At 48.6% G+C, this 12,437-nt stretch overlaps 1 protein-coding gene across 1 annotated transcript in view; it reads right to left on the bottom strand.

Moving 5' to 3' along the window:
• Positions 1-12,437, bottom strand: part of ADAMTSL2 (ADAMTS like 2) — a 105,509-nt gene that overhangs the window by 63,929 nt on the left and 29,143 nt on the right. Inside the window, exons 4-8 of the mRNA XM_029284855.1 lie at positions 3,724-3,826; positions 1,604-1,749; positions 1,387-1,510; positions 1,149-1,229; positions 523-698 (exon numbers count right to left, since the gene is read on the bottom strand). Of these exons, the coding sequence (XP_029140688.1) occupies positions 523-698; positions 1,149-1,229; positions 1,387-1,510; positions 1,604-1,749; positions 3,724-3,826 (630 nt within the window). The remainder of the gene's footprint in view (positions 1-522; positions 699-1,148; positions 1,230-1,386; positions 1,511-1,603; positions 1,750-3,723; positions 3,827-12,437) is intronic.

Raw genomic sequence — 12,437 nt, forward strand, 5'->3', positions numbered from 1 at the left:
GGGCCAGCCCGGGAAAGGGACTTCCTGGCCGCCCTTCTCCCAGGGGGCGGGACACCCGGGCGCAGGGCCAATGAGGAGCCCTGCGAGGGGGCAAGTCCCATGAGAGAGAGAGAGAGAGAGACAGAAGTGCAAGTGCAAGTACCTCTGTCTCTGTCTCTGTCTCTCTCTCTCTCTCTCATGGGACTTGCCGGAGGGCCGCGGGAGGGCCGCATTTACATAGAGCAGGGAGGGCTGTTCGAGGGCCGGATTAAACCGGGCCGCGGGCCGCAAATGGCCCGCGGGCCGGACTTTGGACATGCCTGTCTTAAAGCTTTCATCACTGGAGGTTGGAAGCAAAAATTGGATCACCATTTGTTTGGGATGGCTGGGGGATTCCTGCCCCGGGCAAGGTGTTTGGGCTAGAAGACCATCAGAGTATCTTCCAACTTTATGATTCTACAATGTATTTTCTATGTTTGCATACTGCTAACAAGACATTTATGCACTGAAAGATATTCATATGTTCCAAGAATCAAAACTTACCATGATGTTTAAACCCTGATTGGTAGGTCCCTGGGCAACGATATATTCTATGCCTGTCTCAAAAATGTCCATTGGTCTCCTGTATTTGAAGATGGTCCCTGCAATATTGAAGTTTTTGGGGATGTCTACTCTGAAATCCCCGTTGAAGAAGTAAGAACCACCTTCATCTGCAATAGCTACAAAATCCACAAAGAGAGGCCATGATTTGTACGATGGGAGTTACTGAAAGATGGACCAACACCCACTTTCTTTTCTGTACTGGTCACAGATGATAGCGCTGCTCTGCGATGCTATTCTGTGTAATGGCCATTGAATGAAATAACACCCCAATTACCCAGCCCACCATGGGAATCTGTATCATGACCAGGGCTTCATGATCGGTGTTAGCAAGAGGAAGTTGGGGAGCAGATTATTGTTTTGAGGAGAGGCCAGACATGTTGCTAAGAGAAAAGGGCACAGGAACAAGAAAAATGTCAAGCAAGCAAGCAAGGTGAACTTGGAGATTTTATGATCATGAAACCAAAAAGATCAGGGTAGGATTAGGTTACAATAAAAATATTTTGCTTCCTAAGAAGAATACAAGAAATAAAGGTTTTATTGGTTATTGTTCTAGGTATAATACAAACCCAAAACATCAGCAGATTTCTTCCTTTCAACTATCTGGATATCTCTTGCTCCAGCAGGAATGTGAGTCACCAAAGAGTATCCTGCAGAACAGTGCACTTATGAGTAAGAAGCAAATCACCACAGTGGTTACAATCACCAGAAGAAGGGGATCGGATCCTCCCTATGCTTGGCCTCCCTACCCAAGGCTGAACTTGCTCAGGGCTAAAGCCGTCCCCAAGGTCCCCCCCCCCGCCTTACCAAGCGGAGCATTTCCCTTCCGGTAGCTCCCTGTTACATGAGTGCAGCTGCTGCCATTCCCTTGGCAGACCCCGCATTTATCCAGAACGTGGGGGGAGAACAGAACCCCATCACATCCGATGGGCTAGAAGCAGCAGAAAGAAAGAGTGCCTTGAGAGGCAGCCAGAGCAGCTGGAAGAATTCTACAGGCAAGAGGGTAGCTAGAATGCTTAACAACCTCACATTTTCCAGACACGCACACCCCTCGGAAAGAAGAGGATTTGCAGGAGGTGCCATCTCGGGCCAGGACCATCAGCTGCCTCTGCCCATCGGTGGTGGTGCAGTGGAGATCACAGGGCTTGCTAGAGATGTGGACATAGTCATCTGAAGGGAGAAGAGGGAGACCCGGAGTTGCTAAATAATCAATGCAATTACCAATACAGTTTCTTTTTTTTTAGGTTATAAAACCTCCTTTGCATCTGATACATGGAAAATGTATATAGGAGGAGTTTGCATCAGTCAATCCTGCTAGCCTTGCTAGGTAGACCAGACAAGAAATATCCAGATGAGCTCATTCTACATAAATAGAATCACGAATGCCTGAAAGTACAATTCTCTTGCTATCTCCTTTACAGTCCGAGGAACTAAAGGGAGGGTCTCTTCTGACCCTCTTGCCTCACCCGCTCTCCAGCTGCAGGCTATGCAGTCTGTTTTCTAGGCAGCCTCTCTTCACCCCGTCTCCCAAGGTCTTTCCCACATACTCTTGCACATCTTGAGGTGAATAGAATAGAATGGAATGGAATGGAATGGAATGGAATAGAATAGAATAGAATAGAATAGAATAGAATAGAATAGAATAGAATAGAATAGAATAGAATAGAATAGAACTGGAAGGGACATTGGAGGTCTTCTAGTCCAGCCCCCTGCTCAAGCAGAAGAACCTATACCGTCTCAGACAGGTAAATATTCAGTTTCCTCATAAAAATCTCCACTGATGGAGCTCCCACGATTTCTGGGGGTAAGCTGTTCCACTGGTTGATTGTCTTCACTGTCAGGAAGCTTCTCCTTAATTTCAGGTTGTTTCTCTCTTTGGTCAGTTTCATGACAAGGTCCTCATGGCTGTGATCTCAGCCACCTGTGTGCCAGACCCATGCCCCTTCTAGTTGGTCAAAGCCCCCCAGGAGGATCCAGTAGTTGGGTCCAAGTGGTGGTTAATGTCTTTTTGCAGCAAGGGGTGGTTGTGCCTGCCTTGAAGGGGACAGTGATTTACCCCCTCCTAAAGAGCCATCTTTGGACCAGACTATATTGGACAACTTCCATCAAATCCCCACTATTTCTTATCTAGGATTAGGGTGAGGAAGAGGGGGTTACCTTTCAACTCCAGGAGGCCCTAGATGAAGCGGGTTATCTGGGGGCCCTGCAGTTAGGTAACAGTTTAAAACCGTGTTCATTGCCCTTGGGAATAAACTCTGGAGAGCTTGGGTAATCCAAGTGGCCTGGCCCTCTCAGCAGCTTTCAGTACCATTGACCATCGTAATCTTCTTGACCAGCTGTGAGAACTGGGAGTCAGGCACTGCTTTGTATGGGTTCTCCTCCTTTCAGGGGGGGGGGGCAGTTCCAGCCAGGGCTGGTATATGGCAGAGGTCTAGCCCTGGGCTTCTAGAATGTGGGGTGCTGCAGGGCTGGGTCTCTTGCTGCTCCTTTTTAAGGTAGCAACTATGGCTGAGGCCTTTGCACAGATGCATCCCATGTGTCAACTCAACCTGTTCCTGGACTGGGACTCTCACGTGTCACTTCTTGGCTAGATTATTACAATGTGTTCCACCTAGGGCCACCCTTGAAGACCTCACAGAAATGACAACTAGTCCAGAATGTGGCAGCTGGTGCAGTGCTGAGCACCCCTTGGTTTGCCCATGTGGCATCACTACTGTGTGAGATTCTTTCAATTTGCAATTCAAGGTGCTGGTTATCAATGAATGGCACAGAGCCATGTTATTTGCAGACCCCTTCTCCCTGAGGGTACTGGCAATTCCTCCAGATTGGACAGGGTGGGTCTGTTCCACGCCCTTCCCACCTAAGGCTTTCAAAAAAGTCGTATTCTCCTTAGCCACCACTACCCTGTGGACACTCTTCCCCTGGAGAACAGGTGGGGTCCACCCACTTAAGCTCCCTGAAAGCTAGCCAGTTGCATTTTACAAAATGGGTGGCTGTATAAATCTTTAAAATAAAAATAAAATAACAAAACACAAGGCACTTTGCACAGATTTTCCTTTTTTCTAGAGCAGGAAAGAGCCTCATTCATTTTAAACCTTCAACACTGCTTTGTGCTGCAAAGACCAAAGAGTGCCACTTGCTTACCTGGATATAAAGGTTTCCAGTGGAAAGTGCGCCCGTTGTAGACCCGGGAGTTGAAGGAGGAACACTGCTCCTCCCGGAAGCTCCTTCCACTTGGAGGACATTGCTGGAAGGAAGAGAAATCCAGGTGAAGCCCAGGCAGCCCCTGCCCTGCTTGCTCCTCCAGCTGCCCACCTGCCTTCAAAAAACCAAGCTTGGGCATTGCAATTAAAGGGGGAGCTTCAAAGAATACATACCTTCCAGTTCAAAGCCAAACAAAATCTCTAAATAGAAAAGTGTTAGTACAGGTAATCTTTGACATATGACCATTCATTTAATGACCAAAGTTATAACAGAGCTGAAAATAGTGACTTCAGATCCACCACCTTCAGTTTGACTGGTGTTCTGCCATCAATTGGGGAAGGGGGGGGAACAAATGGGCAATAAAGCTGTATACTTTATGATGGGAAATTGGGAGGGGGAATTGTCATGTGAGAAAAAACAGAGTGGTTTGGAATCCAGTTCGTGCTAGACTGGCATCTTCAAGGCTGTCTACCCTGAGAGTGGAATTTCACCAGCACAAACACCTCAGCATTTCCCAAAACATTTTTGTGGTGCCAGATTGGCTACTCAAAGATGGACCACGGGGGGGGGGGAGGCTAGGGGAAACCAGCAGTTTTAGTTCTGTAATGGTGCACGGGGATTTTAGATTCTGCTTGACTTTACTGCAATGTGTCTCAGTAAAAGTGCCTTTTCACTTTAACCAAATGGAGTTGAGAGTTTTATTTCACTAAGAGATCAAACTGGGGCAGGTCTGACATTAAGCAGAATCTGCAATTGTAGTCAATCCAGAAAGGGTATCACCTCTACCATGGGGACCATACCCACAATGTCGGCTCAAGGGGATCAAATGCTGGAGGCTTTGTCCAGGCCCCCTCCCAGCTGGATCTCTCCAAGTGGACAAGAGAAGCAGAGAGCTACAACGACCTGCTGAGACCCAAGTGGTTCCTAGGCATTGGGAGGAAAGAGGACTGAGAAGAAGAACCTACTTTTACTGATGGGAATCATGGCAGCTGCCAACAGGAACAGAGAATGGAGCTGGAAGAGCAGGAGGAGGAGGAGGAGGAGGAGGAGGAGGAGGAGGAGGAGGAGGAGATAGGCAGAAAGCATGGTCAGGCCAACTGGATGATGGAGCAAGCAATCAAGTTTATGTGGGGGGTTGATGATGAACCGCATCCAGCCTCACGGACTTATGGGGCAACTGCATCCACGCAGCAGGTGGCAGGGGAGCTGGATCTGCAGTAATAGCAGCACCGATAGCCCCAGTACCTGGAGGGGTAGCCTATGCGGGGCCAAGGGGCTGGCGCCAGCAAGGAAAAAGAGCCAAAAGACTGCACCGCTGAGCATGAAATTTGACAAGAATCCTCAGCAGTTGGGGTTCTTCCTGTCCCAGGTCTGGACCTACATGCAGGAATACAGTCCTGAAATAGCCATGGAGAGCAGCAAGGTGAGATGTGTCACCATGGCCCTGGAAGGGGCTGCAGCGAGGTGGATGTTCACCCTCCACAATGACAATGCCCCAGAGCTGAGGAACTTTGATCCCTTCATGAGAGCACTCAGTAAGAGCTTTAAAGACCCTTTTGCCAACTGCAAAGTCAGGCACCACATCAAGACCATCAGCCAGGGCTGAAGCAGCATAACGAGTACACCCAAGAGTTCCACGACCTGGCCTGACGGCTGAATGATTGGCCACAAGACATCCTGATCATCTGCTTCAATGACCCCCAGAAAGAATTTAGAGTGGGGGAATAAGATGTATCTACCCACCAAGTATCTAAACCTGAGGCAACCTTGCAAAAGTTAGGTGCCAAATATATAGGGCCTTTCCAAATCATTCAGATCAAGAATCCTGTCACAGTGGAGCTGAAGTGGCCAAAAAACCTCAGGCGGGTCCATTTGATATTTTATTGCAGTCTTTTAAAACCCTTTTACGAATCTGGCTTGAGGCCAGTCCAAGAACCTCCTTCTCCTCCCATTCTAGTTAAGGGAGAGGAGCACTATGAGATCAAAAAGATTCTCAACTCCAGATATCACAAGGGAAAATTACAATATCTAGTACTGTGGAAAGGCTGGCCGCTAGCAGATGCTGAGTGGGTGGCTTCTTCTGATGTTAGGGCAGCAAGGTTAGCTAAGAAGTTTCTTTATAGGTACCCCCAATGGTCCCAATGAGGGATATGACCGCAGTTGAGTTGTGAGTAATGGCAGCATTAGAAGGGGACAAGTGGTTCCAAGATCACAAAAATGAATGTACAATAAAAGAGGGTCTAGCCTGAGTAGGGGCCAAGCTATATGTTCCTGAAAGCCAGATTACTAATCTTGGAGAAGAGCCATGATTCCAAAGCTGCAGGGCATTTGTGTCAGATGTCCAGCTAGCAAATCCTGGGACATTGTTCTTCCCAAAGTAATACTTTTATTGAATACACTACATTGGCACAAAAGAAGCAAAACCAGCTCTGAATTTCCCACTCAAATGTCCACATAAATTTGAATTCCCCCTTTGACCACTCTCCTTAGTCCATTGCATTGTCCAATCAACTACGCTCCATTTGTTATGGCAACTGCCTGGATCGTTCAATCACCTGCATAGTGTGTCCTTGGAGGGGAAGCAGAGCCTCACGATCCGCAGATGGATTATTGGCATTCCATTCCCACCACAGGTGAGTCCATCACCCCCCTCCCGATTGTTGTCAAGTTGAGAGCGGAGAAAAAACTAGTGAATCACTCTTGACATGCTGACACACACACCCAGAGAAAGCGATACATCTGGAATGAACTCAAATACACAAAAGCATAAACAATTTGCAATTTACAAAACACTGTTTCACTTTGGTCATTTAGGGTACTTGGCGTGAAACTTCTTTATTAGTCTGGCTGCTTTAACGTCCTTTGCCACCACCCATTCTATAGGATACCCCTTCCACTGCACAAGATACTGCAACTTTCCCTATGGTGTCTAGAGTCCAACATGTCCTTAATCTCATAGTGTTCCTCCCTTTTTATAAGGATTGGAGATGGAGGGGTCCCTCTGACTGGCCTTAGCTTGGAATCTCAAAAGGACTTTAGCAGACTGCAATGAAACACTGGGTGGACCCACCTAAGACTTCTTGGCATCTGTAGCTCCACTGTCACCGGGTTTATAAATCGAACAATGGAGAAAGGACCTATATACTTAGGACCCAACTTCTTACAGGGCTGTCTTAGGTTTAAATACTTGGTGGACAAGTATACTTTATCACCTACCCTGAACTCCCTTTGATGGGCTCTTTTCCGATCAGCTTGCTTTTTCTGGGCCTCTCTTGCTTTCCCTAGTGCCTTGCAGACAGTAACCCATGTGCGTCTCAGTGAGTCCATCCATTCCACCAGTGTTGCGGAGGATGGTGTCAACTGTCCAGTTGGCATTTCCCAAAAAAGAAACTTCTGGGACATGATTTTACCAAGAGTATAACACAGTCACTCATGCTCTCGTCACCTCTCGCCTGGACTACTGTAATGCTCTCTACATGGGGCTCCCTTTGAGGAGCACCCGGAGACTTCAACTGGTCCAGAATGCGGCCGCGCGGGCGGTGTTGGGAGGGACTCGTCGCTCCCATATAACACCGCTGCTGCGCGAGCTGCACTGGTTACCAGTGGTCTTCCGGGTGCGCNCCCTCTGGAACGAACTCCCCCCCGAGATCCGGATGATTCCGGATCTCCTTACTTTCCGCCGCACCCTCAAGACATGGCTTTTCCAGCAAGCGGGCCTGACCTAGGGAGGATTTTAGGTAGGGATTTTAGGTAGGGACGTTTTTTAAAAAGTAATTTTAATGGGAATACAGCAATCAATATTTGGCTTTTAATTAGGTTTCAGTGGGGTTATTTTGTGTATTTTTGTATGATTTTTTGTATCTTGTATATTGTATTTGTGTTTTTAATATGCTGTGAACCGCCCTGAGTCCTACGGGAGAAGGGCGGTATACAAATTAAATTAACCTAACCTAAATTAACCTAACTTTAGTGAAAATTTACATTGGCACAGAAGAAGTGAAATCAGCTCTGGTTTTTCTGCTCAAAAGCTTATTTAATTAAAAAATAAATTCCCTTTCCCCTACCTACGGGGTGTTCAAATTATCCAATAGTAATACTTCTTATTATGGGAAAAGTCCACTTCTCCACTGAGCACCTGCATTAGTGACCTTGGCTTTATTAGCACCAAGCTCTCAAAGATGTCTTGGTTATCTAGATACCATCCCTCCCACTTTTGCATTCTACAATCTTGCCAAGCCCCCTTGTCAAGCAAGGAAGAAAATGTAGGTGAAATGGTGAATCAGTCTTGACATGCCGACCCGCCCTGGAAGAAAAGTAGACCTGGAACAAAATTAAACATACATACATACACATTATTACGTACAATCCAACTACTGCTACATTCCTTAATGGGGCCATTGAAGATACCTAATATGAAATTTCTTAACTAACCTTGCCGCCCTAATAGGGACAGCCACCCACTCAGCGTCTGCTAATGGGTAGCCTTTCCACAGTACTAGATATTGTATTGCAGGGAGGGGGGGTTGGGATGTGAGCTCAGTTAGCCATAACAATAACTCTGTCCTGGGAACCCAAGGACAACTGGGCCCAGAGCTGAGAGAACTGGGGAGAAAGCCTGTGTTTTAAGCTTGTGTTTTAGGCGGGCTGGAGAACTGGGGAGAAAGCCTGTGTTTTAAGCTTATTGGGGAATATGCTTTACGACTGTTTATTGGGGGTGGGAATTGTACATTGTTACTTTGTATCCAGGGGAGGGGAATTTAGTTTTTGGTTTCAGCTATGTAGTGCCAATACTTTTTTCCCGAATAAAAGATTCTTTAAGGAAAACAATGCCTCAAAGTTCTTTTGAAGGGTTTCATTTGTCGGAACCATGACATTAAACCAAAAACTACAATTTTTACCTAGCCATCCTGGGGCCCCGAGTTCCAGTCACTGTCCCTAGAGTCGAGGGATAGACCAACAAAGATTGGGGGAAGATCTCAACATGGAAAAGGAAGGGGCGCTTGAAACCAGCACCTCCATGGCTACTGCCTCAGAGGAGGTAGCGCAGGTCAGCGCGCTGGCGGAGAAGGAAATTTTTCAGGTCTCCCAGATGGGGGGAAGACCCAAGCCACGAGGACAATTGATCTGGTCGTCAGACTAGACCCTACCCAGTGGAGACTCCAGACACCTCGAGATGGACTTGCCAGAATCAAGTGCTTTGAAGGCGGATGAGGTCAAGCTGCAAAGAGGGGCTTCTCACAAGCCGCGTTCCACGGACCAATGGAGAGCCATGAAATCGACTACCGCTGAGGACTCTGGTGAGTGGAAGTTAACTGTCCGCAGTCCGTAGTCAATCAGTGGAGAAGTTGGTAGAGAGATTTGAGAAACTAAAGATGAGGTGGGGAACAACCCTCCTGTTCTCCATACATGATAGATCATGATGATTGGCGGGGCAGTCACCAACTCATGCCGAGGAAAAGCCCCAGTCCCACCTGCACAGGGCAAGCGGCTCCCCCATCCACGAAGCCACCTACAATAGCCTCCAGCCCTGCAGAGAGGAACAGCTCCAGTCGCCGTTCCAGACATGGCAGCCTGGATCGCTGTCGCCCCTCCAGAAGCCCAGATCGCCGCCGGCAAGATAAGAGCCCGAGCCATCACTGAGACAGCAGAAGCCCAGACTGACATGCCTACCAGCCACCCAGCTCGAAGCCTCTACAGCAATGGGGGATGCCACAGCCCCCACAGTTGGGAGGCCAACAGTTGCTGGTAGTGCAGCAACAGCATGAGGGCCTTGCCGCAACCGGGGACAATACAGCCGCCAGGGGGTCTGCAACCGTTGGGAGTGCAGCAACCGCTGAGGGGCCCACAACCACTGGGGATTCTGCAACAACCACCGCTGGGGCCGCAGGGGGGACTACAACAACCGGGGATGCCGCAACCACCTGTAGGTCAGCAGCAGTGGGGGTGGCAACAGCCCCTGAATGTGCAGCAACCATTGGGAGGCCTGCAGCAACTGGGGGTGCTAGTTTAGCAGCTGCTGAGGCCACTGGGGGTCCTACAGCAATTGGGGATGCCACAGCTGCCGGGGGGACAGCAGCCGCCGGCAGTGCAGCAACAGCTTTGGGGGTGGCCGCAGCCCCCGAACATATTTGAACCACTGGGGGGCCTGCAGCAACCGTTGGGGATGCAACATCCACAGTTGGGAGGCCAGGAACCACTGGGAATGCAGGCTCACTGGGGAGCGCAGCAACCGCTGATGGCGCCACCCCTTAAAGCAAGTTTTGATGGGGACCCAGAGAGGCTGATCATCTTCCTCAACCAAGTGCATTCCCACATGAACCGCTGTGCCTATTTCTACCCGAACCCAGCTGCTATGGTCGACGTGGTTGCGACCAACTTGGAAGGGGAAGCATCTGAGTGGCTGAACAATTTATACAACGAGCAAGCACCTGAGTTGGGGGACCTCTACCTCTTTCTCCTTGGACTGAGAGTAAGGTTCGAGGACCCATCCATAGCCCTCAAAGCAGAGGAGCAAATTCATAAGATAAGACAAGCTGGCAGGCCTGCACTGGAATATGTGCGAGAGTTTCACAAGATAGCCGGCTGAATAGAGAGATGGCCCAAGCAATCCCTAGTGCATCATTTCAAGGAGGGACTGGATGATCACCTCTCCCAGGCTTGTGTCTATCGAGCGGTACCAGGCAGCAGTAAGGCTGGACGTCGAGCTTGCCCGCTATAAGAAACCACCACTGCAAGAAGCCGGGCCAAGCCCCCCCCCGAAAGCGTCCAACCGCCAAGACCGCTGAAAACCCCAAGTCACCTGCAGGCCCATCGGTTAAATGCTTCAGATGTGGACAACAGGGACATCGAGCAGCGAGTTGCCCAGTCCCCTACCCTCAACAGCAGAATAGACTGGGACCACCAGCGAAGAAGAAACCAGCCCCAGCAGCCAGCGAAAGAGAAATCCAACTGGATTCCGCAGGAACCCATTGCCCAAGCCACGTCGTCCATGCAGGAGAGTGCTGAGGCCCAAACCGGACCTGCCGCCACTCTGCCCTCCTACGACAGTGACGACGGAGAGAACGACCTGATGGTGAGTCGACCGTTCCACCTTTTTTTCTGCCTGCCAAGCTCATAATCCCTAAGATGGCTCCCTAATGGAAGGAACTTTAGTCATGCAATTAACTGAACCCATACGCTTAGAAATAGGTGAGCACTGGGAGTTCATTTGCTTCATGGTGGTTCCAAGAATGACTGAGGTCGTGATTCTAGGGCTAGCCTGGTTAGACAAGTGGAAGCCATTTATCTGGTGGGAGAAGGTAATGAGAACTGTGAGATTACCTATAGGACCCAAGCCCCCCCTTAACTCGACTGACATTACCAAAGAGTCTAGCCCATCTAACAAACTAGCAGAAATAGCTGCTCTGTTCCAAACAGGCGAGCCCCTCGTCCCCAGCGAGTACTAGGACCTAGCAGAGGTATTTAGTGAGAAAGAATGTGACACCCTGTCTCCCCACCACCCTAATGATTGCTCTATTGAACTGTTACCAGGAGCTAAACTCCCACGACCGAGGATGTGTGCCACCCTTGAGATGGAGGAAATGCAGCAGTGTGAACAAGAACTTAGCTAGGGGATTTATTGAACGGGCCAAATCTCAGGTGGGAGCTCCAGTGTTATTTAAAGAAAAAAAGAAGGGTTGCTTTGTCTCTCCATAGACTATAAAGGACTAAACTCAGTGAGTGTGGAAAACAAATACCCCCTCCCCCTCCTGAAGGACTTACTAATCCACCTGGCAAAGGGGAGTGACTTCACTAAATTGGACCTGAGAGAGGCATATTACTGAGTGAGGATAAAAGAGGAAGATGAGTGGAAGACTGCTTTTAACTGTCCCATGGGGAGCTACCAATTTAAAGTCATGCTGTTTGGACTACAGGGGGCTTCAGCTGTTTTCATGTAGCTGATCAATCAGGTACTACATGACCATTCATACAAAGGGGTTTTGGTGTAACCTGATGACATCCTGATATACACCACGTAAAACTAGTGAGAGAAGTACTAAAGAAACTGCTGAATGCCAGACTTTATGTTAAACTATCAAAGTGTGAGTTTCACCAGACCTGACTAGATTATCTTGGCTACACAATTTCTAGTGAGGGCATTGAAATGGACCCGGCTAAAGCCATAATCGAATGGCAACCCCCAAAGACCCGCAAACAGCTTCAGAGCTTTCTAGGATTCACCAACTTTTACTGCCAGTTCATCCCCTCCTTTGCTGAAATTGCTTTACCCCTTATGGACTTACTGAAAACAGGCAAGAAGGGAGAGAAACCATGACCGGGCCAGCCACTAGCACGGACTATAAATTGTCAAACTGCTTTTGAGAATTTGAAAAGGCTATTTGCAATCGAACCGGTCTTAAAACATCCTTGCCCAGGGAAACTGTTTGTGATTCAAGACCAGGGCTTTTCAACCTTTTCACCCATTGTACCACTTTTAGGATATGGCAACATCTGAGTACCACCAGTCGCCTAGCAAGGTGTCAAAAACTTGATAAAGTACAGGTAGTCCTCGACTTACAACAGTTCGCTTAGTGACTGTTCGAAGTTACAACGGCACTGAAAAAAGTGCCCCCCAAGCCACAGCCTAGCAAGACACCTGCCTGCCCACCTGGCGG

Source organism: Protobothrops mucrosquamatus, unplaced genomic scaffold, assembly GCF_001527695.2.
Source record: "Protobothrops mucrosquamatus isolate PMUCROS unplaced genomic scaffold, P.Mucros_1.0 scaffold1036, whole genome shotgun sequence".
Classification (NCBI taxonomy): domain Eukaryota; kingdom Metazoa; phylum Chordata; class Lepidosauria; order Squamata; family Viperidae; genus Protobothrops; species Protobothrops mucrosquamatus.